Source organism: Vicugna pacos, chromosome 13, assembly GCF_048564905.1.
Source record: "Vicugna pacos chromosome 13, VicPac4, whole genome shotgun sequence".
Lineage (NCBI taxonomy): Eukaryota > Metazoa > Chordata > Mammalia > Artiodactyla > Camelidae > Vicugna > Vicugna pacos.
Window position 1 is genome coordinate 44,273,371 of NC_132999.1, and position 27,623 is coordinate 44,300,993.

General features: G+C 52.7%; 1 protein-coding gene across 5 annotated transcripts in view; it reads right to left on the bottom strand.

Moving 5' to 3' along the window:
• Window positions 1-23,983, bottom strand: part of ZNF362 (zinc finger protein 362) — a 36,665-nt gene extending 12,682 nt beyond the window's left edge. The window contains exons 1-6 of one of the 5 annotated variants that reach the window (XM_072974835.1): window positions 23,643-23,983; window positions 10,739-10,864; window positions 5,583-5,646; window positions 5,163-5,409; window positions 1,692-2,013; window positions 989-1,213 (exon numbers count right to left, since the gene is read on the bottom strand). In XM_072974835.1, coding sequence (XP_072830936.1) covers window positions 989-1,213; window positions 1,692-2,013; window positions 5,163-5,409; window positions 5,583-5,646; window positions 10,739-10,776 — 896 coding nt within the window. In that variant the 5' untranslated portion in view covers window positions 10,777-10,864; window positions 23,643-23,983. Of the gene's footprint in view, window positions 1-988; window positions 1,214-1,691; window positions 2,014-5,162; window positions 5,410-5,582; window positions 5,647-7,921; window positions 8,083-10,738; window positions 10,865-15,769; window positions 16,826-22,992; window positions 23,373-23,642 lie in introns of those variants that run through there. The other 4 variants (XM_072974840.1, XM_072974836.1, XM_072974837.1 and 1 more) reach the window with 4 other exon arrangements.
• Between the last annotated feature and the right edge of the window lie 3,640 nt (window positions 23,984-27,623).

Here is a 27,623-nt window from a genome sequence, read left to right on the forward strand (position 1 = left end):
CACCTTGCGCGCTTCCTGTGCGTTGCAACCTCCCTGACTCTCACAAGGCCAGTACTGCGAGGCACACAGCCACGCTTACGGATACGATGACCACCAGGCGAGAAAACCGCTGCGTCTCTTCCCCTCTGAAGAGATGAACTGTAATTTTGGTAACCTTTAGTTTATTTCTTTAAATACCTATGATATTTTTATTTGGCAAGCCAGCCTTTCTGATGTCTGCACTCCCCTGCAAAAACTTCTCTTTCCTTAAAGCATGGCTCTCTGAATCTCCCTTTCACACATTTGACTAGACTGTACACCCTAAGAGGGCAGGAATTTGTGTCTGTTTTGTTCACTGACATATTCCCAACACCCAGGGGCATGTCTGGCACATAGGAGAGGTTCTGTAAATATCTGTTAAATGGATGAATCATCTGCCTTATAAAAGCTAGTTCTATTTATTCCACAAATATTAAACAAATGCCTCAATGCTCATTACATGCCACCCACTGGGGATGTGGAAATGGAGGAGACTCAGCCCTTGCCTTCAAGAGCTCCTGATATATTGGGGGTGGTGGGCAAATAACCAGGGAAGCCAAAGACAGTCTACTACTGCTGGGATGGGGAAAGCCAGGGCCTGTGCAACCAGCTCAGGGGGACCCCGGAGGACTTCCTGGAGGAAGCTGGACTGAGGGATGGAAAGGAGAGGGCCAGAGAAACAGGTTAAAGGAGGGGGAGGGTTTTTAGGTAAAGGCAACAGCACATGCAAAGACCTACAGATAAAAAAACAGTGGGAAGGGCAGTGCAGTCGTGAGAGCCGAGGCCAGTGAGGTCCCCAGAGGCCACATCATAAAAGGCCTCAATGCCAAGCAAAGGAATTTGGTCTTGACCCTGAGGGCAACAGGCACCTAGAGGAGTCCTTGCCCCTCCGTGCACCTGGTCCGGGCCCCAGGCGCAGATGCTGAGCTGCAACTGGCTGCAGTAGGGCGGCAGCAGGCAGGCCACTCACCTGGTGTGCTGTTGGAGGTGGGAGAGCTGTCGGAAGGACTTATCACAGTAGGAGCAGTGGTAGGGCTTGACACCCAAGTGGATGCGCAGGTGCTGGGCCAGGTAGGAGGCGTTGGCAAAGGACTTGGAGCAGTGCGGGCACTTGTGGGGCTTGGCCTCTGTGTGTGACTTGGAGTGGATCTGCATCTCTGACTTGGTGAAAAAGGTCAGCGGGCACACTTTACACCTGTGGGCAAGAGGCAGGTTCACACCTGGGAAGACCCGCCCATCCCATGCCTGCGCAGCTCAGGGGAGACCTTCTACATCAGAGAGACCCTACACCAGGGACAGAGCCTTCCTCTGAGTGTCTGGGAGGATGGGCCCCCTGAGAAAAATAGAGGGCAGGCTCCCAACCCACACACCCTCCATTCTGGAAAGTTTTCCAGATGATTCAAACCTTGAGGGATAAGAACACTGCTTGAAGAGAAAAGGAAATGGGCTCTCACAATCCCAGGCTGGGGTGGGGGCTGCTGCAGCCAGAGACCACCTCTGAAGGGGATGTGGGTGAGGCTGGCCGGGAGACCACACCCCTCCAGACCTCAGCCCCCACTCTCAGCCTCTGGGGCTCCTCTTCTCAGTCCCCTACTGCTGGGCTCCTGCAGCAGCCCTGGGCACTGGCCTCTGCCCCAAGCCCACCTGGACCCCTCTCCCACCGAGAACCCCACCTGTATGTCTTGCCCTCCTTGGCAGTCTCGCCCGAGGCCAGGATGGGGTAAGGGACTACGAGGACAGGTGGCCCCCCTGGGTTCTCCGCCTTGATCTTTTTTCGGCCGCGCTCGGACTTGGGGGGGCCAAGCAGGCCGTGGCCCTGGATTGTCTTGATGGAGTCCAGGAGGGGGGGGCTGGTGATCCCTGAGATGAGGGTGGGGGATGAGGCGATGAGGCGGCTCTGGCTGGTGGTGGTGGGTGTGGACGGGGTGCTGGTACCCGTGCCTGCGCTCGACTCGGACGTGCTCACAGCTGGGGTCCGGGAGGAGAGCCCCAGACCTGCGAAGACATGGGGGTAGGGGCTGGGGTGAGGGGAAGCTGCAGAGGCCGGCTCAGCCCCCGCCACCCCGCTGTGTGACTTTGACACCTCACCAGCCTTTCTGAGCCTCCTTTCCCCTCTGTAAATTACTATTCAGGGTTGTAACTAAATGAGCGCTTGTGGATGTGTGAGATGCCTTAGATACCTAGGGCCTAAACTTAGTTAGAAGGCAGGAGCACTTTAAAACTCATTGAAACAAAAATATCAAACAAAAAAACTGAGGCACAAAGATGTTCACTACTGTGTTATTTATAATAGCAGAAATTAGAGGCAATTGAAATATGCACTGTTAGGGAAGGGTACAATAAATTGTCATCAATCTTCTCTACTGAACATCAACTGCTCATTAAAAAGGAGATTATGTTTATAAAAAAAAGAAAATGTTAAGGCACAGAAAAATAAGTAGGAGAGGGAGATGCCCCAAAATGTGATATGGGTGATAGAATTAAGAGTAATTTTTTTAAAAATTTAAGGGCTTAATTGTATTTTCTGATTCTTTGACAATGAACTTTTTTCTTTTTTTTTAACTTCTGTAGTAAAAGTTATTCTTTTAAAAATGAGGGGTCTTGAAACATTTACAACATCAGGTTGAATAGACAAAAAGATGAAAATGGTATCTATTACGTGGTTAAACTATGCTTTAAAAAAAAAACATAAAATTTTGTGCACTAAAAAGATAATATCCAGAGTTGGCACAAGTATCTTTTGTGTGTCATACATGCTGGTGGAAGGTTTCTCAACGTTAATGAAAGAGGTTTGGCAACGGCCATTAAAATTTTAAATGTATATAACTTTTGATGAAGCAAGTCTAATTGTAGAAATCTCCAGTAAAGAGATAGTTGCACATGAGCACAAAGATCATCCATACAAAACTGTGATCAAACAAAACTGGACACAACCTGCTTGTCCTCAGCACGGGCTTTGTAAAGAGATGTGTTCTGTCTTCAATACAGAGGGATGGGAAGCCACGGAAATAAGACAGGCGTCGTGCAGTGACAGAGAAACGTGCTATCAGGTCAAAAAGCAAATCACAGACAGTATGAACCCCTCTGTTTAAAATCCAAACTACATACGTATATACAGATAGTAAATGTGTGTGAAAGCATAGGAATAGATCTGAGAAGAGACACCCCAAACTAAATTGTGTGTAAATTATGGTTCTCTCTAGGGAGGGAGGAGAATTTGTTGGTAAAAGGAGAGTTTCATACTTTGATTCTCTGCTTCCATATTATTTAAATTTTTTACCTGGTGAATTCATCCATTTTTTACATCTGTGATTAAAGGATAAAATAAAATAAATTATAGAGAAGACATGAAAATGCTAACAATAGCAGGACTAGGGCAAATTTTTTTCTCTTTCACCCTGTCTGCAATTTCTAAATGTTTTATAATGCTGTGAATTCCCTTTATAATTAAAAAGAATGCACTAAATATATTTATGATAGAATGGTGAGCAGGAAAAAACAGTTAAAGTCATGGGTACAGCCCTACCACAAGCTCAGCAAAACACACACATATTAAAAATAAAAAAGATAGAAAAGGAAGGAAATGGACTAAAAGTCTCTCTAAGCTACTGGGTTACAAGCTGGGGATTATGAGTGATTTTTTTTCTTAGTTTCTCTTTTTTTCCCCAAATTTCCCTTAATATGCTTATATTACTTTTTTAATATAACTTTTATAATGAAAAATAAATTTAATAAAATCATAAGAAAGAAACGTGCAGAGTGTGGCTGGGGCCTCACCAGGGGGAGGCTCACTGGGCTCCATAATTCTTGGGTATCTCTGCGAGGGAGGAGGGAGAGGGGGAGAGAGGCAGGGGGGTCTGGCTGGCAGCAGGGTGAGCTGGGGAGGAACAAAAGCCCAGCCACAGTGGCCTCCCAGAAAGCCTGTCCGCCAGGTTCTGAGGTGGGCACCAGGCAGCCCAGCCCCAGGACCCTGCCCAGGATGTGCCCCCTGCCCCCAGCCTCAACCTATCCAAGACTGGGTTCACGTGGTTCCCTCACCCCACTCCTCCTCCTACACGATTCCATCTCACAGGCAGTGCCTAGGAGTCTCCCTTGCCTCCTCCCGCTCCTTACCCCTACATCCAGCCCAGCACCCAGCCCTGTCCACTCTTCCTCCTAGACATACCTCACACCTGTCCTCTTTTCTCCATCTCCACTGCCACTGCCTTGTCCAGGCCACCACCCTCTCCTGCAGCTCTCCCAGCCTCCATGCTTGTCTCCCACCAAGACAGCCTCCACCCAGCAGCCAGACCCAGCTTTCTAACCCAAATCTGAGCATTTCCCTCGCCTCCTTAAAAACCTTCCGCGGCTCCCACTGCCGGGGGGGTAAAGCCAAACTGCACGGGTGGCCCACAGGACCCTTCACAGTTCTGGTGCATGCTTCCTCCCCAGCCTGGGCTGAACCAGGTAGAGCAAAGGGTTCCCACTTGGGCTCTGGAACCACGCTGCCTGCCTCTGCCTCTTACTGGCTGTGAAACTGTGCCCTGGTTTGCTCAACTGTTGAGTGGAGATGTTAGGGTGAACCACACAAAACTGCTATCTTTGTAAGGCAACCTAACGCTCACAGTAGCCATGGCACAGAAGGGCTGGGAGTAATGCCACGACTACTGTATATGTTATACATACGTATACACATGCTCACCTGGACTTAGCTGCCACATTATCATCATCATCTATCATCATCTTTCCATCCTTCCCAATTGGATACTGTCCTGTTCTTGCTTTCTACACACATACTTGCTTCGCATATGCTACTTCCTCCTCCATTTCTCTTGTCAGCCGCCAACCCTTCCTCACACATGGACTCCTCCAACGAAGTCTTCCCTCACGCCCCACGCCACAAGTCTGGTTAGGGTTCTCCTCTGGATTCCTAAAGCTCTCTACGTGGATTTGGCTTCCCTGGCGAGTCCTCCTGCAGGCAGTGACCCGCTCCAGCCTTATTGGTCCACTTGGTGGGGCAGGTCATCCTGGTACAGGTGGCTGTGACTAGCCAGATCTGAGTTCCCCCCAGGTTTTTCGCTCCGAGCCCCTCCACACCCCTTCCCGAGTCCCAGGCTATCCTGGCCACGCCCCTCCCAGGTAGTCTCCGCCCAGACCCGCCGTACCTGTGACCGTGCTGGTGGCCGGCCGCGCGTGCAGCGCCACGTCAGGCTGCGGCACTGCCTGCGGGTGCAGGCCTGGCACCTGCTGCAGCTTGGGCAGCGACATGACGGCCTGGCTGCTCTCCGCCGGCGCGGGCGGCACTAGCAGCGGCTGCTGCGATGAGGCCGACGTGGGCGGCAGGTGCGGCGGCCGGATCTTCTCTGCCATCAGCTGCTCCTTTATCTTGTTAATCAGGACCAGGTTGTCCAGCTGTGGACAGGAGAGGAGAGGGACTAAGGGGGCTTGGGTCACGCCCGGCCCCGGCCCCGGGCCACCGGGCCACCCGTGAGACCCTCGCCCCGCAGGCCGCAGCCAAAGCCCAGGGGCAAAGCAAAGCAGCTCCAAGAGGCGGAAGGCGCCGGAGGGGCGATGCTCGGTCTTACCTGGCTGGGCATGGTGGGAGGAGGGGGCCAGAAGTAGGGGTTGTTAAATCGAGGCTCGGCCATCCTGCGGGGAGAGAGCGACTGTCACAGGGAAGAGGGCCCTCCCCACCGGCCTGGGGCGAGCTCCCATCAGCAACGCCCACTCAAGTCTGGGCCAGTGTCTGGGATCCCTGCCCCCGTGGGACCCTCACCCCGCAGCAGAGCAGGCCTCCTACCAGGCCAGAGTACCACATCTCCAGGCTGCAGTCTGGAATTCTCCCTCAGTGGGCCCCAGAGAACAAAGGTCATATCCAGAACAGAGCACTCCCAGCACCCCCATCACTGTGATGCTGGCAGACCAATCCCTACTCCACAGAAGGACCCTCGGTTCCACAGCCAACCCCATGGACCAGGGATTCCACACAGAAGCCTGCTGTCCAGAGACAAACTGAGGGGTCCTGGGGCAACTTTGTAAATGGCCACAGAGCAGAGGCAACTGCCCCTCCCTGATACCTGCCCTCTGACCTATGGCCCCTTTGGAACACAGAGGGCAACTTGGGTCATCAGATACAGCCTTTCTGAGGGGCAATTTGGCAGGATGACTTACGGAGAGCCAGTGATTAGTTTTCCCCTTTGACCTAAGAAATTGTACCTCTGGAAAGTCATCCTCAAGAAATAAGCATGGCCATGTACATTTTCCCTACAAGGAGGTGTCAGAACACTGTGCTTAAGGAGGGGGTTGAGGAGGCCTGAGGCTAGGTTCTTCAGTAGAAGCATGTGACAATGTTTCTGGTGGCCCTCACCGCTGGCAAGTCCTGGTGCAGTTAGAAGGCCTTTTTAACCAGGGCAGTACGAAGGGTGGGCCTTAAAGCTCTTTGTCTTCCAGAGGGTTTGAGTCTTCCTGCAACCCTAGAGTAAGTCAAGAAGTGACTTACAGGGACCATGCTGGCCAGAGCTATTCCATTAAGTCTCGCTCCCTATCAAACTTCTTTTATTTTTCTCTCTTACAGAAATTACTAAATGCCTACTGATATTGGTTGCTTAAACGGAACTGTTTCTTTGGACAGGCAAGGCTGAAATGAAGTGCCTTTAACATCTTTTCCTGGCCCTACAAGCTGGAGAAGCTCTTACTGGAATTGTAGGCAGAGGGTTTCAGGAGAAGACCCTCAATATGGATACCATTTAATCTCATTACTTTATAAGAATGATCTTTTATATGAATTATCTCTTGTGATCTTTACTTGAGAAGTAGGTACAGGAGGTATTACCCCATTTTATAGGTGAAGAAACTGAGGCTTGGAGAGAGGGGAAGAGACCTGTCCAAGACCACAGGGCTAGGGTGCCAGAGTCAAGACTAGAAATCAGATTTGCTCAAGCTGGTTTCCCCCAGGAAATTTTCTTTGCCAACCTCAGTCCTTGGTGGAATAATTATCCACATGCAAATAACTCAATACCTGTATGCAAAAATCCTTGTCTCTCACTCCCAGACTAGTGGCCGGTTTGCATCTGAGTCTGGCCAGGCTGGGGATCAGAAGAGCCTCCTCTGGAGTGGCTGGGGCAGCTGTAAGAGCCCTTCTGCTCCTGCCACCCGCAGACACCAAGCTGCCCTTCCCTTTGCCCAGCCAACCCTGCCCATCCCTCACAGCCCAATATCAGAAGCACTTCCTGCCTGGAGTTCTCCCTGACGGCTCCAGATCCCTGGACTGGGACTTCTCCTTTCTCAGAAAGACCTCAACACAGTAACAGTGAGGAGGCTGCCATTTACCGAGTGCCAGGCTCCTGACACTGAAAGGCAGGTACTCTCATCATCCTCATTTCACATCTGAGAAAACTGAAGTTCAGAGAGATGGAGTGACTTGGTCAAGGTCACACAGCAAGTAAGCAGAGAGCTGAGATTCCCACTCAAAGCTGCCGAGTCCCAAGTCCAGCTCATCAGTCTTAGCTGTTCAGGGAATGACAAGGCATCCTGACTGTAGGATTGTGAATATGCCCTGTCTTAGGATGGCACGGCCACAGCCCTACAGGCTCATCCAGCAGCCTCACACCTGTCCCTCTCCTGCTGTTGCCCGCTGAGGAAAACATGAAGGGGTCTGAGCTGTAAAGCTCCTGGGTGAGAAGGCGCCAGGGCTGAGGGGGAGGGGAGCTGAGGAGCCTCAGAGAAGCCTGGGAATTGAATACACCTGTCTGGTTCATTGTGGCCTCCTCGGCACCCAGGCCCAGAGGAGACCAGCAGCATGAGTTGTGTGACAGAATGAATAAATGATGGCATAAATAATCAGAATTATTTTAAAGGCATCCCACACAATTATCCAACACTGCTGACAGTGTGCAAAGCCCTCTGTACCCAGCAGCATTCTCACCAGAGCCCCAGGAAGCAGGGAACATCTTCACGCCCGTTTCACAGAGGAAGAAGTGAGGGTACCAGGAGGGCAGCACTCTGCTGCTGGCTGCACAGACAGGGAAACAGGAGGGAGCACTGTGCTGCAGTATAGGGCACTGGCTCTGAGTCTGTTTTCCTCATCTGTAAAATGGGATTGAAACAGGCTGTTCTGCCTCATTCCTGCCCTGGCCCAAGACTGCCCACTATACCCGACTGTTCCTCAGACAGTTCTGGGGGAGCTGCCTTCTCCACCTCCTCTTCAATTCAATGCCAAGTTTAGGCTTTCCAAAGCTCCACCCTGGTCAGGGAGGTAGGAGGTCCTACAGCTGGGATCGAGCATCCTCTCTGCCACTTCTGAGGCCCCTTGTCAGTCAGGGACCACCCCTAACCCTGGCTAGGGAAGGATGCAGAGGGGAGAGGCCTGGGTCATGGAATCCGACTGGCACAGCCTCTGCTTCATTGTTCTGTGTCCTTCTCTGGCTGAGCTTAAGTAACTTCACGATTTGGTGGGTGACCCAGGCCCTGGTGCACATCTGTGTGTTAGTGCAGGGGAGGCAGGTGGTAGGGTGAGCACTAGCTGAGCCCTTACTGAGCACATGGCTGGGGGCACATCAAGAGGATCTCATGTGAGCCCCACAACAAGCCTGCGAGGTGTGAGTGTGCACCCGGGCAGCTGGGGGACCCACATGACATGGTGGGAAGGAGGCCAGGGCCGGCCTCAGCTGCTCCGACCTTGTCTTGAGGGAGAGACTTTAAGCGGGAGAGAAACGGGTCAGATGTACATTTAGGACAGGTTGACAAGGCAGAAGGGCAGCTGTGAAGGAATGAAAGTATAAAGCAGGTTTGGGAGAGTGAGCAGCCACCCACTGGCACCAAGGGGAGAGCTGGGGAGTGATGAGGTGGTGAGAGACAGAGGCCAGTCGGCAGGGTCCTGAATACCGAGCTAGCGGTTGGGATGAAATGCTGGTAGTGAGAAGGCATCAGAGTGTGCTGGGCGGGGGAGCAATGAAGCAAAGAGGACTGAGGTCAGAGGGAGAAGCTGGGGCAAAGGAGCCAGGTGGGCTGGGGCTGAGTGTCCATGCCGGACAGGCAGAGGAGACAGGCTGGGGGTCGGGCAGGACATGCAGACTGGGCTTTAAGCCCCACACAGAAGCCAAGACTCTGTGCTGTGAGTCCCGAGACACATAGCCCTGATCCTTACAGTGGGGCCAGTAAGCTGTCATTTTGTTCTTCTTGTTCTAAAAGGTGAAAAAAGTTAGATGTGTCAATGAATGAAACACCTAGAGCTGCCTCTGAAAACAGCACCCCACTGGCAGTCAGCCAGTCTGCCCATCTGCCCATCCACCCATTCTGGATCCATGATCCATCCTCTGGGCCACAGTGAGGACCAGTGCCGGGGAACTGAAGGCCAATAGGAGAACCCTGCCCTAAGAAGAAGAAGCAGACATGGGACCCACAAGCTTCTGCAAAAAAGAACTTTTGCCTATGAGACTCGTCACATGCCATCAGGAACCTTCATGCAGTCAAAGCCGACAGGCCACCTTCCAGTTACCTCCCTGACTGCTCGTGGGCTGCGCGGACTCAGCCGGCCTGAGCTGGACTTGGTGTTCTAGTAAGATGTAAGATGTGTGCCCCTCTAGCCATCCCCAGCTCGGAGCCAGGCATCCCCATCTGCCTGGATGCTCCTGCCACAGACACTGATCCACAACACGTCCCCTCCCTGCCCTCCTAGTCAGACCCTCCCCCAGTCATATCCTCGGGATTCTATTTCCAAAATCACTCTCAAATCCACTCAATCCTCTACACAAGTCCTAGCTACTATCACCTCACCTGGACCATGGAACGGCCTACTTTATTTGGAGCCCAGTGCACACAGGTTCAAATCTTGGCTCCAACTCACCAGCTGTGTGACCTTGGGCAAGTCACTTGCTCCTATTCCCCAAGTAAGGGATGAGCAGCCCAGAGCCCAGAATGGAAAGAAAGGATCAGGGAGGACTTCCCAGCAGCGGAGGTGATGCGTGCTTTGGGTCTTAAAGGATGAGTGGGAGTTGGCCAGGCAAAGGAGGAGTGGGGAGCATTCCTGGCAGAAGCAGCAGCCTGAGCAAAGGCCTAGAGGTGAGAAGCCACATGGTGTGTGAAGGGAGCCATAGCAATCGGTGTGGTCTGGGAGACAGGACATGAGGCCGGAGCCATCAGCCCGGGCCACACCTAGAAAGGGGGGTCCTGAATCCAAGGCCTGGGGTCTGGACTTGAAGCAGTGGGTGATGGGACAGCATCTGTGGTTTAAAAGACCCCTCTGACTGCTAAGTGTAGGAGGGAGAGAAGTCAGGAGAGGAGGCAATGGGAGGATACAGGTTGAAGGCCCCCCGGGAATGGAATGGAGGTAAAAGGCAGGGCCTATTCTGGGCCAGGGAGGAGAGTGACCAAGGCCTGGCTATTTGGTTAGAGCTGGAGGACAAGCAAGCTGGCAGGCTGCCCCGCAACGGTGTGGCACAGACAAACAGTGTCACAGGAACATGCAGACAGACAGCACCAAACTCCAACACATGGGACACAAACCTGTGGTCCCAAACTTAGACAAATGGGGACACAGCAACTCCCATAAACAGGACCCCACAGCGACCAGGACAGAGTGACAGGGGATACTGTTACAGGAGGGTGAGTACACACAGCCCCCAGGCAGACCAGGAGGGAGGCAGCAAGGGGCACCTAGGGAAGTTGGGATGAACACAATGCCTTGGTCCCCCAAAGAACAAACCCCTTGACAGATTTCAACCTGGAATCACAGGCTCCTTACCTAGAGTGTCCTTTCCCACTTGGTGAACTTCTACTCATCCTTCAAGACCCAGCTCAAGTGTTCCCTCTTCTACGGAGCTTTCCCTGAACCCCCAGTCAGTCACTTCCTCTGTGTTCCCAACAGCACCTTGTATATGGGAATAATAACAATAATAATAATAAAATGGCAGCTACTGTTGATTTCAACACCTACTATATGCCAGGCACTGTGCTGAGTATGTTATATGCATCATGTCACTGAATATTCCCAATGACCCATGAGATGTGCGTTGTACAGAAGAGGAAACTGCAGCTCAGAGAGGTCGACCAACTTGCCCAAAGTCACACAGCTAGCAAATAACGGGAGTTAGGACACCACCCAGATCTGGTGCAGCACCACAGAGCTGATCACACCCTGGAGCAGTTATGTGTCTCTGGGTGACTTCCCCACTAGACTGTGAGCTCTTCATAGGTAGAGTTGGTGCTCATTACCTCTGCCATTCCACTGTCTTGTCCAAGGTGGCCTCAGAAATTCTTTGGAGAATGAAAAAGTACAATAATATCGACTACCTTTTTCTTACAATAGGCCAGGAATGGTATCAGGGCATTTTATAGCCATTATTTTACTGTTGCAATAGACGCATTATACACATGAGGAAACTGAGGTCCAGAGAGGTTAAGTAACTTGTCTGAGGTCACAGAACTGAGTCTGGATTTGAAACCAGGTCTGTCCATCACCCTTTCCCACCCTCCTGAGGCCAGCCTAGTGAGCTCCACACAGGGGCACAGGGGGTAGGGACACTGAGGAAGGGGCCCTGCCACCTGGGAAGGTTCAGGCCTAGACAAACAAAGAGAATGGGCAGCCCAAGGTGGAATGGGATCAGCCTTGCCCACTATAAGGTGGAGGGTGCAGTGAAGCAACGTTTGTCCCACCCACTCCCATTCCCCCACCAGCCCAGAAACATTAAAAAATGAGATTTGCCCAGACCCCATGGCCACAGGGGAGCGAGCTTCCAACAAAGCAAGTGGGAGAGAGCAGGACCCAAAACTGTCCGATACTATGATTACAAGGAGGCAAAAATAAAAACCTGCGTCAGAAAAAGCAAGCTGCAGGGAACCACGCCCAGAGGGAGGCTGGGAGTACTGGGGGAGGCAGCTGGAGCTGATCTGGTTTTTTGTCTTTGTTTCTCTGATTTCCAGATACTCTGCAATGTTGTTGTTGCTTTTATAATGAAAACAATAAATTTATTCTTGAAAAAAAGGAGAGGGAGGAAGAAAGTTATTGCTAGCCAAGGGGGTGGGGGTAACAGATGGAAGGTCTGGAGGTTGGGAGGAGCAAGGGGAAGTCAGGGTCAGTGATGGCAGGCACTCGACTCACCACTGCATGCCATGCCTCGCACAGACCCCATCCCCCAGACCTGGGAGGGTCATGGCAGATGTCACTAAGGGCTATCTGGCAGAGGTGACAGTCAATTGGCACTTTGAAGCTGGTTAGGGTTCTACAGGGAGTATCTCCACCACCTTCCCTGCCCTGGTCCGGGCCACTTTCTGCTGTGGCCTCAGCTATTGCAAAAGCCTCCTTCCAGAGTTCTGCACCTCTACGCATGTGCCCCATCCTGGTCTCCCAGAGTAGACACTGTGATATTTCTAAAATACAAATCAGATCCCAACATTCCCCCACCTAGAACCTTCCATGGCTCCCTCCTTCCCTTCAGACAAGGTCTGGATTCCTTAGGCCTTCCATGTCTGACCCTTGCCAACCTCTTTGGCCTAACTGGTTGTTCCCACCTTCCACTCTGCCCAGCCAGATTGACCGTTCCCCCAGCGCTCCACTTCCTTCCCACTTCCTCACTCCAGTCAGGCTGCCTCCTCTCCCTGGCTGAATTCCTTGACCTCTCCATTTCACTGGTTAACTACCACTTATTCCTCAGGCCCCAGTTTACAGGCCACTTCCTCCTGGGAGCCTTCCAGGACTGCTCCCCCTACACCCCCTAGGATGTGTTGGCCTACTCCCTAGGTGCCCTGCATTTCCATTATCAGACACTTGTCACTCCATATTCTGCCTGTTTTCTCACCCATCTCTGCTGCTGAACATGTTTTCTGTCAGGGCAGAATCAAAGCTGAGTCATTTACCTTCTAAGCTCCAAACAGTACCTGATAAATGTTTGGGTGAATGAATGGTCTAAGTGGAGGGAACTGAAAGTATCGTGGCTTGGACAGAGGAAAAGTCCCCTCCCCTTCTTGAGTACCCCCCACCCACTCTGGTACTGTATGTCCCCTGTGTTACACTCTTCCCTAAGCCCTATCTTCCTAATTGACCTGAGAAGAGGCTGTGTGCTGTAAAGATTAGCAGACCAAAAAAGTTGTTAACAGATAATAAACACAGCAAATGGTTCTGCTTCCCTAACAGTGAAAATTATTAAATGAGTTTCACGTGGTTAAAATAGCAAAAAGCAATAAGAAAATGATAATGCCCAATGCTGGTAAGGGTATTGTGAAATTGGCACTCCCATGCTTTATTGCTGAGAGTGTAAATTGGACCAATCATTTCCAACAACAATCTGGTAATGTGTCATGAGCTCTATAAAAATGTTCAGACTTCTTGGCCTAGCGATCCTATTCTTGGTCATCTGTCCCTAGAAAATACCCTAAATAGAGACAAAGTTTTACACACAAAGTTGTTTGCTCCAGTGGATTTTTACAGTAGCAAAAACCTGGAACAGCCAAAATTTTAAACAACAGGGGGATGGCTCTGTAAATCACGTTGAACAGTGACACAGTCTACAGTCATTAATAGCCGATGTTTACTGGCATTGTAATGACTCATTTAACATTCATATCAACCCTGCAAGGAACTGAGGCACAGAGAGATGAGGTAACCTGCCTGAAGTCAAGCAGTGCATGTACAGTTTGAATCCAGAAAGTCGGGCTCTGGAGCCCGTGCTTTCCACCCTGACACCAAATCACCCTGCAGTGATTTAGAAAATACTCATGCTACAACATTACTTGGGGGAAAGGGAAGATTTTAAAAACCATTTGTAAAGACAGGGCAACGACACCCATACAAAAATCCAGGTGCTGAGAGAAAAGATGGGAAAGAAACACCGAAATACTAGCAGTGGTGTGTTTCAGGCTTGGGATGGACAGAAATGGGGGTGAGTTTTGGTTTATTTCATTTCCGTATTCTCTGACATTTCTGCAGCATGGCTACGTAACTTTTTAAGGGAGTTTTTTTAAACACTAAAGGTTCAGCCAGCTTTGGCCAATCAAGACACCCCAGGCCCCGCCCACAGCCCCACACAGACTCCGGCCTCAGGCCCTGCAGATTTACCCAGGACAGTGGTGCTCAGGGAGGGCCAGAGGCTTGCTCAGAGTCCCACAGTGAGCTTCAAGCCCCACCCCAGACCACAGCCAGGAGTGTCATCAGAGAGGGACTCCCCTTCTTATCCAGAGACTTCAGGGGGTAGGACCAAGCCAAACAAAAGAAAGCCTTCCTGGGTCACTCACTTTCCTGCTTAAAATCCCTATTGGGTTCAACTTTTGGGGTACAGTTTGAACTCCCCAGCATGACCCAGAGGCCTTTGCTAAGGAGGCCCTGCTGACCACATGCATCCCAACAGGTGCACCTCCACAGCTTCTCTCCCTCCAGCCTCACCAAACTACCTGCAGGTTCCCAAAACAAGTTGCTGTCTCATGCCACCGTGCCTTTGCACAGGCTGTGCCAACCCACTTGGGGGCAGTCCCCCAGCTGGTACCCTGACAGGTGCCCATCAACCAACAGAAATCAACTCAGGTGTCACTGCCATGAGGATACCTTCCTGATCACCATCCCCATCTTAGGCCCTATTTGCAGCCTCTCCCGAGTTCCCACAGCTTCCTGGGCTCCCACCACCCTAGAACTGCGGAGTTACTTATCCACCTAGTCCCCAGGTGGCTGTGAGCTCCCTGAGATCAGGGCAGGGGTCTGGTTCTTCATTACAACACTGTACCCAGACTCGGCATACATCTCACCTCACTCTTCCTTCAGATTTCAGCTGAAAGTCACTCTCTGACCTTCTTCTGTTACACACACCCGTCACCCCTTGCATTCTTCCTACCCCACCTCTGTATTGCACCTCTAAATACTCCCTCCTGCATGATCTTTGAGGACAGGGCCACCGCTACAGCCCCAGGCCCTAGTGCCGGCCACATAGTAGGTGCTCAAGTGTCTAGTTCACCCGAGCTGCTCAATAGTGTTCACTGAGGGAACCCAAGGGAGGAGGGGGGGTCTGTCCATGTGGGCCTCGAAGACTGAAATGTTTGCCAGAAGAGCAAGAGGGTAGAGGAAGAACATTCCAAGCAGAGGGGCCCTGTGTGCAAAGGCATGGATAGCTGCTAGCTTCCTAGGACAGCAAAGCCTTTTCACGAACGCTCCCTGCTCCAGAGAGAGGCAACAAGCTACTGCCAGGGTATGGCTGGGTTAGGGGTGGGGATGCTCCCTGGAAGATGAGTTCATCCCAGTGGGGGATGAACAAAGACTGCACAAAGGTGGGACTTACTGACAGGGGGAAGGGGAGACATCAAGAAATAGATGCCGGGGAAGGGCAGGCCAGGTGGGGAGAACTGCACGTGCAAAGGCCCTGAAGCAAGAAAGCACACAGCTTGATGTTTGGTCTGGTGTAGGCCCAGGGCAGGAATTCACAGGTGGAGGGAGAGGTGGCTGGGGCAGTTCATAAAGGGCCAAAGTTCCGGGCTGAGACACTTGGATGAAAGGCCATGGGGGCCCATGCTCAGGGGGTCCCTGAGCAGGGAAAGACCATGGTCAAGGTTTTCAATGGACGTGTCATCACGGGGCCAGAAGGAGGGCCTGGAAGGGACAAGCGGGAGATGGTCTAAGAGAGAAGTTGAGATTTCCCAACTTCCCAGAGCCTGGGGATCCCCATGTGCTCAAAGCTTTCCTCCCACGATCCCTCTGCCCTCCATGTGCCCCCAATCCATGCAGCCCAGAGCCCGGAGTCCCAGCTGCTGTGCCCTACCCCACCCCCCAAGACCCAGGCCAGCCTTGGAAACTCACTCCTGGGAACTTCCTGTGCGGAATGAGGCTCCCGAGGGTCCTGGATCCAATTAGGCTGGGTTTCCGCAGCCCTGAGGGGTTGGGGAGGGCTGTTTTCACTGCGGTGGGGGTGCTGATCACAGCACGATGGGGCTGCTGAGACAGCCAGCAGCCAGGATGCTGCCCCCTCCCCCTGTCCCTCCTCTATCTCACCACCAGCCCCCTAGAGACATCCAGGGTGGCAACCCTCTCCAGGAGCCTCAGTGCCCTCCCTTAGAGAATGGGCCATGACAGCCTTCTCAGGGCTGAGGACATCCCGCAGGCTTTGAACACATACCCCTCTCTACTTCCATTTCCCCCTGGGACCCCTAGCTCCCATCCCCACAGGGACTGCCTTCTGCCAGTGTGAAAGGACACTACAAAGAAGGTACTAAGCACTTTTTCCATTCCAGGCACTTCTCACTCAGGCTCCTTAATGACCTGTGAGGTGGATGCTGTGAACTCTTCAATACAATCCATGTGCAGAAAGATGCTTAGAACAAAAATGAGCAACTTAATGACTGATGACAAAGTGTACATCCAGGGCACCCAGAAGCCCCCACCCTGAGTTCCTTCTCAATTGCAGCTCCCCGCACCCCACAAAGGTCCCACTCTGCTGGCTTCTACATCAATTTCTTCCTTGCTTGGGGCAGGGAAGAGGCTCGGAGAAGATGTAACCTGCCCAAGGTCGTGCAACTGGTGAGGGCTGAGGAGGCTGGGCCCCTCTGCCGTCAGCTTGCTGTGTGACCTTTGACAAGTCCACTTCCCCTCTGGGCCTTTTGTTCCTTCCTCTATAAAAGAGAGATTCAACTAAATCACAGCCTGGGTTCTTGGGCCTTCTCAGGGGCAATGTGGCCATTGAAGGGTTAAAAGTATGGATTCTGGAACAAGACAACCTAGGTCGAAGCCCCAGAGACTGTTACCAGACTGGGGGTGCTAATGCTATCTCCACAGCGTTGTGGTGAGGATTCAGGGAGTCAATACATATAAAGCCTTTAGAACAGGTCCTGGTACATGGTAAGGATTTCGTGCTGGCTGTCGTTTTGTTACTAGCTTCTCCAAGGCACAGGGAGACTCTCCCAACATTCCAAAGACCCACATGGAAATCTGACCAACCAGTAACGTCTAAGGGGCTGGGAGGGCAGCAGCTCTGGGAACCTTTCAGGACCCACAGGGGCTGCTTGGCAGACTGATGGGGAGACAAATCTGGGATTAACTCAAAGCAAGAGAGCCAGCTGCTGAACCCTAGCTGTGGCCTGGCCCCCCAGAGCTTCCTAGACAGATCCTAGGGGTCTCAGGCTAGGAACCTCCAGGTGATCAGAGCCTGTTCTCGTGCTGTATCTCAGGACCGCTGGGCCAGGTAGCCTGTGGAACACGACAGACAGGGCTCAGGCCGGAGGTGGAGGCCAACCGACAAGTGGGCCCCGGGCAGGGCAGGGCAGCAAAGGGAGTGGGTTGGGGTAGAGGCCAGGGAAGACCTACTACAAGCCCCGCAGACCAGGCCCCGCCCACCTCCCAGTCTCTTACACCCTCCTCCAGGCCTCAGGGCTACTGCCATCTCCATGTTCCTTGATTTCTCACCTCCAGGCCTTTGCCCCGGTTGTTCTGTTCGCTCTGCCTGGAATGCCCTCACCTGGAAAACTTCAAGCCAGTTCAGATAACACTTCCTCCCAGAAGCACCTCCCCCCTATACACACCATTATGGGTGCTTCTTATAGTAAATCTAAAAGCACAAAGCTACAGGGAAGCCCTGATCATAGTGAAGTGGTTCGTTCCCAGCAGTTATCAAAGTCTCTAATCATATTATCATTTGTGTTTGTCTAGTGTCTGTCTCCTGGACCAGCGCAGGGACCACATCAGTTCTCCTCACCGCTGTCCCCAGCATCGCGCATGGGGCCTGGTCTACATTCAATGCTCAAGTACTGCCGAATGAAGGCGGGAGGTCCAGGCAGGCTGCAAGCAGATTGAGGCAGGGCATGGGCACACACGAGCACGTGGGAGCGCGGGAGGGATCCTGTGCAAAGCCAGAAAGTGAGGCTGCATCCTCCTGGGTATAAGGTGCACCTACATGTAAAGCACACATGTGCACGAGTATGCCTGTGTGCAGGTGATAAACGTGACATGTACATGAGTGTGGAAGTACGCGAGGAGGGCAGGCAGGCAGCTATGTGTTGTCTCCTGGGAGGTGCATGCAGGGTGATGGGTGTGTACCATGTGTGTGGATATACAGTCCAGAGGACTTGTCTCCTGAACCCCCAGCTCTATAGGTCCAGTTTGGGGCATCTCTGGTGGCATTTCTGAAACAGTAGGGGAGCACCTCAAATTGGCAAAAGTGGGGTGGGGGAGCAGGGTTGAAGGTGGTAGTAGATTGGCTGATAGTGTGAATATGTGTGAGTGTGTATTTGAGTGTGTCCAGGGGGTGTGTCCACCCAGACAGGTGTTCCCCACTGAACCCCAGAAACTGAAATGATGAGACTGTCCCCTTAAGAAACAGGAAGCCTTTACCCAAAGCTCAGAGAAGGAAGGACCCAAATGGCAGGGACCATCTCCCAGAGATATCCTGCCACACAGATGATGTAGGGACAAGGCAGGACGCACATTATCCACTCAAGACACCACTCGACCCCCTTCCCAAATCCTACCCAGCCTCCAAAGTCCGGCCCCAGCCCTGGCTGCAGGAAGCCACAGCCACAGCCCCCCACCCACTTCCACTGCACCCACTTCTCAATCCCGCCCACGTGCCAGGTGGGGCGCTGGGCCCTCTCACAGCCCCATGTATCCAGGAATGCTACCCACATCGTGGAGACGAGGAAGCCGGTGCAACAGAGGGAGGAGCCTCCCAACAAGGGTTGTTGATGCCCTGAAACCCCAGGGTACATGCTGTGGCAGCCTGCTGGCACCTGGGGAGAGGAAAGCCCACCAGGCAAAGCATCAGAAGGTGTGGGTGGCCTCAGACAAGGTCTACTCCTCTCCTTTCCCACTTTAGTTTCCTCAACAGACAAACTAAGGTTTGGCTGGATAAACTGTGAGGTCCCCCTCTCTCCAATTAGTGCATGACGTTAGATCTCAAATGGTTCTCCAAGAACTGGGTATATGGGGCTACCCAGAGAGATAACCATCCTTTTTCCACAAGTACAGCAAGCCTGTCCAATACCCTGGACAAGTGCCCAGCATGGTGTTGCACAGATAGGAGGAGCTGGGGACACAGATGCTTTGTTCACAGCTTCATTCATTCATATATTCAACACCGGGCCCCGAGGCTGTCTGCCCTCAAGATGCTCACAACCCAGTGGGGAGGAAGAAGCTACTGAAGTCACAAAACCACAAAGGCAAATGCACTGGGAAACCGTAACATGAACATCACTTCTCAAGTGTAATTCACAGGGGAGGTGTAGCCCTTTACATTTTGTTAAGAAAACCTTTCCAGCAATGACAAATGTCTGACCAAGGGAGGCCAGGGGGCCTGGTGAGGAGGGAGCTCCCTGTCACTCCAGCAGAGATCAGAGGCCCTTTTGTCAAGCATGCGGGAAGGGGGTTCCCACTGTGCAGGGGTTGGGTGAGGTTGGGCTTCCCCTCAACAGCTGTGGGATTCTAAGAAAGAGTCTGGGTTCACATCCCACAAAGCACCTGATGAGGTCTGTGAACTTAGGCAAATTACCTAACTAACCTCTCTGCGCCTCAACTTCCTTGGCTATAAAATGGGGGCAATAACAATGAGGGTTAAATATGTCAACATTTATAAAGCCTTTTGGAACATGGCCTGGCACAAAGTAAGTACTGCATGCAACTCAGTAAGTAAGGCAGTGAGAGCCCCTTTGTGAGAGTCTAAATCCCAGATCGGATCATGTGCGGACTCCAAGTGTCAAAGGTTTTGAGGCGGAAAGCTTCTCAGATGCTGAGGTTCTGAGATTGGAAGAGACCAGGATTCTTATATCCCATGATTTAATCATCTCATTATTTCCCGACAACAGCCCTGAGCCTCCCAGGGGAGGAAAGGGCAGAGCTCCGTGTCACTTCATCTCCCAGGCGCTGTCCCACAGCCAAGGCAGCCGCCACACCTGGGCCCACCCTGCCTCCCAGCATCTCTGGGCCTCTGGGAAAGCCACAGCCACCCTGGGCTGGACCCACCTGCTCACTTGCCTGCATGGGGTTTAAGCACGTGCCAGCTGTGGAGACAGGCAAGAAGAACAAATAAACGAGAAAGTTTCAGATACCAATAAGAGCTGCAAAAGAAAATAAAAGAGGGCTGATGTGACCAAAAGTGACAGTGAGAAGCTATTACAGAGCAGGTGGCCAGGGAAGCCCCAACAGAGTGGAAACCTGTGAAACAAGGAGGTGCCAGCTGTGCCAGCATCCCAGATGGAGGAGGATGTGCAAAGGCCCTGCCAACAGGCTTTGTAAATTCAAGGTGCTGAAAGAAGCCAGCGTGACTGGAAGTGGTGAGACTGAGGGGCAGGCAGGGGAGCTGAGGTAGGGGGCTGGGCAGGCCCAGATCATAAAGGGCCTTGTTGCCTTGTAGGCTCACAAAAGACTAGATTTTTCTTCTTCAAAATGCCTAGAAGAGTTTCAGCAGGGGAATGACAAGGCTAAACAAGGTTTGCAGGGCCCCCAGATCATGTGGCTCATTCTGAAAACACCATGTGCCTGGCCAGGACTGGGAGACTTAGCAGACACCTTGTGATCATTCCCAACAGTTATGAGAGATCACAGAAATTACCCCATTTTAAAGATCAAGAAATTGAGGCTCAAAAAAAACCCTGAGGCTCAGAGAGGGGAAGAATATGCCCAAAGTCACGCAAGCCATACACCAACCACACTTCACAAACTGTAAATTTCAATTCACAAATGGGTCTCGGTCCTAGGACCCAGACTGACCATCGTGATAGTCTGTGGAACTCCTGTGGTATTTTCAAGCCTCCGTTTCTCCAAGGGACCTTCCCTGGGGACTCATGTAGGCATCCATGAATACTGCCCTAGCTAGTGCTTTCTGTACCCTGTTGGCCTTGAGGCCCTGGAAGACTGCACTTGTATCTCACATGGCTGTCCAACCTGGGCTAGGTGAGCTGATGGATGGATGGACCAGCAGATTGACAACTACTGAAATGACTAACCAGTAAATGAATGAATGTACAATGAAAGAACAAAGGAATGATCTAGCAAACTAATGAATGAACTAATGTATGGAGATGAAGGAATGAATGACTCTCACTTTACGGAGAGGCAGGGAAGTGTCTGCCCAGGGAAGGGCTGGGGCCAGGCTAGATCAGACCCAGTCTACACCTCATCCACACATCGGCTTCCTCTCCACCTGGGACCATCTTGCCTCCATCCCCCAAGACCACAGATAGCCTATTCCTCAGCCCCTGAGACAAACCCATGTGTTCACCAAGTGTTGGCCATTATAGTGCCCACAGCCCCATCACCACCAGCACCACCAACAATCACCGCCTTCTGGGCCCAGTGGAGTTTGGCAGTAAGTAGTGTCTCACAGAGAAAGAGAGATGGGAGACCAGGGCTCTTTGGACCTACCTGGGACCCAAATCACTGGGTGACTTCAAGCCAGTGGCTTCCTCTCTCTGAGCTCAGATGACCTCTCAGGGCCTTTCTAACTCTGACATTCTTTAGGGGGTGGGCTTCTAGATTTTTTTTTTTAACACAGGGTCAACAGAAGGATTTGAAAGATCAAAAACTACAAGTTGAGAAAGAAATCGGTCCACAAGCACCAAAGTCCACCAGGAAGAGGCTCTGTGGACAAGGAATCCAGAAGCTGGAGTTTAAGCCCTCCTCTGCCACAGCTCAACCTCTCCAAGCCTCAGTTTCCTAAATTTTAAAATGAAGTAAAGTATCCCCACCTCGACAATTTCACACAACCGAGTTCCTGGGAGAACCTGATGTGATAACTAACAACCATGCACTACACTGTGTAAACTATAAAGTTCCATTCACCCAGGCAGGATTATGATTGGGGGAGGGGGAGAGTGAAAAGGGACATGCTGTCCCATTTCAGTCCAGTCCTGTCCAAAATGACTCCTGCAGGGGTCAGGGCCCCCAACAGAGAAGAATGCAGAGAGCTTAGAAGGGAAAACCTGAACATCTGAGTAGCTGTCTCAGCTCTCCTTCCAACTGGCAGTATGACTTTGGGTAAGTCACTTGCCTTCTCTGGACTTCAGTTTCCCAATCTGAAAAGTGCTTGGCTTGGTACCCTCTGGCCCTCATATACCAAGTTCTGCAATCCTAAACCCCCAAACCCCAGGCTTCGACCTCTGCCTGACTCTGCCCAAAGTGAGCTCACACTGCCCTGTGGAGCCAGGACTCAGACCAGAGTGACGAGAGGGGTCTCCCCACCAGAAGACTCTGGGGCAGGGGTTAGACAGGCTAAGGGTCCTCCAAGGACAAACAGACTTTCCTGAAGAGGGAAAGACCAGGCCCAAGCTGCCCAGAAGCCTTGGACAGCGCCAGCCACCCCCGACCTTGTGGGCCTGGCCTTCAGAACCTTTCTATAGTCTGAAAGCCAGCAAGCCCTGACCTGTCCAGAGAGATACTTCACCACCAGATGCCACCAACCCGGGCCAGGAGGCCTACCAAGTCAGGGAAGGGGCTCTCTCCAACTACCAAGCACACTTGCCTGAGGGCTCAGGGAGCCACCCCAGCACCCAGGGCAGGATATCCGCCTACAATGGGGCCCCGGCCACCCATGAAGGAGATAGACCCACCCCCCAACACACAGCTCACAGCTGAGGGTTCCACACTGCTCGAGGGCAGAGTAGGGGAAAGCAGGATTATTTTCTCATGCCAAGGGTCTTAGCTGGAAACCCCGGGCTCACTCAGAGCCCCTACTGACAACCATCTCCTCTAAATCTGAGAATATAGTTCCTTACTATGCCATTTAATAGGCCTCTTCCAAAAGACATTTCCTGGTTCCCGAAACCCCCATCCCCAACCCTCCACATCCCCCCACCCCCATCCGCAGTTCTGAGGAAATCGGCAGTTAACTTTTTCCCAAAAACCCCCGCAAAGGCGACTGGCTGGGGGGAGAAATGCGCCCCGAGATCCTTTCGCGGCATTTCACCGCCTTCCAAAAAAAAAAAAAAGCTTAAAAAAAAAACTTTCGAAGTTAACTTTAAATTCCCAACCCTCCCCCCGAAATCGCCCAGCGGCTTCCTTTTTTTTTTTTTTCTTTAAAGTGCAATTGCATTGTGTCTCACCTCTCCGAAAGGCTCGCGGCTCTCGCCAAAGAAAAGGAAAAAAGCCAACCCTTCGGGTGCCCCCTCTGCTTCCAGCCGCCTCTCCCACATTCTCAGACAGTTTTATTAAAATTTTCAGACAAAAGAAAAACAAAAATGGCAGCCTGGCTTATTTTTAAAACAGGACAGGGACGCCATATTCTGCAGATCTGCAAAAAAAGGGAGAAATCCGGCACTGGCCGCTCCACCCGGCCGGCTGCAAAGTGCGCGAACCGCGCCGTTTGCAATCCGTTTATTTGCATTAAGCCCCATGAATCATTGTTTACCGGAGAATTGCAGCAGGTTTGAATAGCCCGGCTTAAGAAAACACACATACACACACGCGCGCACACACACACACACACTCACACACACGCACACTCGGGAGAGCAGACCAGACACGCCGCCAGAGACACTTCCTACCCCGCGCGCAGCCGCCGCCGCCGCCGCCGCCGCCACTGCTCCGGGCCCGGCCCGAGGCGCAGGCGGCCCCGGGCCCTCGGAGCGCCCCGGCCCGCGCTGACAGCGCCCGCGCCCCGGCCGGCCCCCCTCCCGCAACTCGGCGCAACTTTCCCGCGGGCGGGCGCCCGCCGCCGCCGGGCCCGCTCCCCGCGACGCGGGCCCGCACGGACCTGGCTGTGCTGGCGGCGGCTCCCGGACGCGGCCGCAGCCCCGCGCCCGGCGGCCCGAGCAGGGCCGGGCTGGGGCTCGGGCTCCGGCTCCGGCTCGGTGCGGAGCCGCGCGCAAACCTTCCGGGTCGCCTGCTGTTCACTTCTGGGTTCTGCAAGCGCCGAGGCGGCGGCGGCGGCGGCGGCGGGAGGCTGGGTCTGCAGCGCCGCGCGGCCCCCCGTGCGCTCGGCGAGCCCCCGCGCCAGGCGCCCGGCTCCTGGGGGGGCCGCGTCGGGCCCCCGCCTCTCCGGCTGCGCAGCCCGTCCGGCCCCGGGGGCTCCCGCGAGTGGGCAGCGCCGGGCGCGGGCGACGGCGCACGAGGGGAGGGGGCCGGGCGGGGGGCGGGGGCGGGCCGCGCGCTGGGGGCCCCGCTCGGGCCCCGGGGCCTCGTCTCGCGCTCGCCGCTGCCGCCGCCGCCTCGCAAAGTTGCGCTGCGCCCCCCGCCCGCGCCGCGCCGGAGGCAGAGCCACAAAGGAACTCCTCGCCCCCCTCCGCCCGCCCGAGCCGCGCGGGGAGGGCACCGGCGCCCGGGCCCTAGGCCAGCCCCTTCCCCAGCGCGGGGGCTCCCGGGGCCCCGGCGGCCGCGGCCATTGTCCCGCCCAGGCCGGGCCGCCGCCTCGCCGCCCCCTCCCCGGCCACGGCGGGCTGGGGAGGCTGGGCCTGGCGGGCCGAGGCCCCGACCGGGCCGAGCCCGCGCTGGGCCAGGCCTCCCCTGGGGGTCTCCCTCGCAGGCGACAGGCAGGAGGGGACCCCCAGGATGGGCCCCCACACCTGATAACCAACGATCGTGCTCAAAATCCAGGTTGAGTTTTTTTTTAAGACGAGGACAAGGGGATGGGGGGCAGAAGTTTGTACAGGCCAGGCCACCCCTCCCTCAGGAAGCTCCCTCCCTGGTCCTAGGCTCGAGCCCCCAAAGGGTGGGGCCGCCGGAGACTGTCAGCGGCTCTCCTCGTTGAGTCTATCAGAGGTGGCACCGGCTGTCCCCAGCTCCAGACCTCAGAGCCATCTGTGTGTGACTCCTCCTCCCGCCTCTCCCTCCCCAGCCAATCAGTCACCAAGTCCTCCGGATTCGGCCTCTCGGGCTATGTCAGCTTCCAAACTTAACTGCTACCTGGGGAGGCGACCCGTCCCTGGGTCCTTTCACTGGACTCAGACCTCCTATGACCCTCACTGCCACTAGCCTCTCTGGGTCAGACGAATCAAGGCTGGCCCTGCCCTCAGGGAGCATCCAGTCCCCAGGGAAGGTCACACACAAAAACAATCACCTGCCAGGGTTTGCCTTCCGCCAGGAAGCATTTCCCAATTTGGTGAGTAGTGGTTGAGGACCTACGATCAGACGCCATGCTGGTTGGCTGGAAATGCAGCTGTGAGCAAGTTGGACAGTCTCTGCCCTCATGGAGCTTCTAGTCTAGCACTGGAGGTCAAGGCTGTGAGTAACTACAGGACAGGGCCTAAGTGGACCATTCGTGTTCAAGCCCCTAGCCCAGTACAGTGCACAATACATATGTGTAGAGGGAACTTGTTGTGTATGAGGGTGGGGCATGTAGAAGACACAGAGGAACCTACTTTTATCCACTCAGGGAGGTGGAAAATTTCTTCAGAATTTAGGTCTGGGGTGAGCAGGGTTGGGAAGAAGGAAGGGTTTTCCAGTTTCTGGGAAAAGGAGGGTGGTAAGTATCCACCCATTGTTGAGAAGTTCCGTGCAATGATAAATTAATAAATGGGAAAGGAGCCAAAGCTCTCATGCAGAAGAATTCGAAAAAATTTATGTAATGATTTATGTAGACAGTCAAGGAGGTGGAACACAACTCTCCAGTCTTTGGAGGTGGGCTGCATACAGGGACTTCTTCCAAAGGAAAGTCTGAAAACTGGGGGGAAAAGAGTGATTTCACAGTAGAGAAACCTGACGACGACCTCAGCCGGGTGATCAAGGCCAACATCAACAGCCACGAATCATGGTGACAGTACGCATGCCTGACGGTATGTGATGAAAATGACACTTTACCTCTGTGGTCTTCTCCCCACTAACCTAGAACCCAGTCTTGTCCTGAGAAAAACATCAGACCAGATAGAATAGAGGGGCAGCTGAAAAAGATACCTAACTAGTACTCCTCAAAACAGTCAAGGTTAACAAAAATAAGGAAAGTCCAAGAAACTGTCACAGTCCAGAGGAGCCTAAAGAGACACAACGATTAAAAGTGACGCATGTCCTAGATGGGATCCTGGAACAGAAAAAAGACGTTAGGTAAAAACTAAGGAAATCTTAATAAACAATGGACTTCAATTAATGATAATAAATCAATAAAAGTATCCATCAATAATTGCAACAAATTAAAACAAACATCACATACTAACATAAAATGTTAGTAATAGGGAAAACTGGATGGGGGAGGGGTGTGGAGGGACATTCTGCAATATCTTCTCAATTTTTCAGTAAACCTAAAACTATTCTGAAAGATAAAGTCTAGTTAGAAAAAAAATCGTTAAAAGATGCATCAACCCATGTTGTTGTTGATTTCATTCAATGAAATCATGCTTGACACAGCACCCAACATATTCCAAGGGCCTAACAAATGTTATTATGTTATTATTGTCATCATTGTAATTCTAGGTACTTAGAATAGAGCACATGCAAAGGCACTGGAGCTTAGGGTGCAGAGGGAGATGGGAGGCAGAATCCTAAAGGCTTTGATGGCTGCTGAGCTGGAATCTTTATAAGGGATTTATGGGGGAGGGCAACTGGATCTGGCCCCACTTTACCAGCCTCCTCTCTAACCAGGAAAGCTGTCCTGGAAAGCTGCACTTCAGCCAAAGTGAGCTGCCATCCCAGGCCTGGCCCTTTCCTGTTGCACATGCTGTCATCTCTGCCTGGAATACCCTCCCTTGTCCTTTCTTCCCACCTTTCCTAGTCACTTTTAACTCATCCTTCAGGTCTTAACTTAGGTGTTCTCTAAAAAGCCTTCTGAGATCATCCAAGATGCTTTTAATATGGTCTGAATGGAATCTGTGTGGGCTGAGGTATGAGAAGTCACTGGTGAAGAGATTGAACTCCTCTCTGTCACTGCCAGACTCCTCTACCCCCGGTCTAGCCACACTAAACACCGCTCCGTCCCTGAGCACACTGTGCACCTTCATGCCTCCAGGCCTCTGCTCCTGCTGTTCCCTCTGCCCAAGATCCTTAGTTCTTTTCTGCCCATCTCTTATCTCCCTAGGGAACACCTACTTACCACTTCCTCTGGGAGGCTGTTCTAGGTCCTCTGTATGGAGAGCGGTGCTTTCCCTTGGTTCCCAAGAACACTGCAGTCCTCTGGTCACACTGTTGGCAAAGCACTTATCATAGTTCATGATATTAAATATTTGCTGAATGGAGAGACAAACGACGGGGTAAGCATCAAGCCCACTCTCAACCTCTCCAATCTTCAAGTCCTCCTTAATCTCCTCCAGGAAGCCCTCCATGACCACTTCAACCCACTGACCTCCCTTCCTTTTCTTTAATTTTTACAATTTAGCCCCTGATTATATTCTGTTATGTGTGTGAGTATCCATCTCTTGGATTAAGTTCTTTGAGGAAGAAAGCAAATCTTACATGTTCTACTTTTTCACTCATTCAACAAGTAATCACAAAGCACCTACTTCTATGTTGCAGTTAGGGTCCCAGGCTCTGGAAAGGCAGTGAACAAGACCCAGGCACTGCTCTGTTAGAGCATTAGTTAGGATAAATAATTAGTTAGGATAAACCAGACTATGCTGCAGTAACAAAGACCTCCAATGACATAACACAAAACCTCAGTGACGTAACACGAGTAGTTTATTTCTCATGTGTGTCACATGCTCATCCTAGGTCCTCTTCTCTAGTCACTCAGAGACCTAGGCTGAGGCGTCACTACCATCTTGAAGCTGCATCATGGTAACACATGACTTTCTCAGTTACCATGACAGGAGAA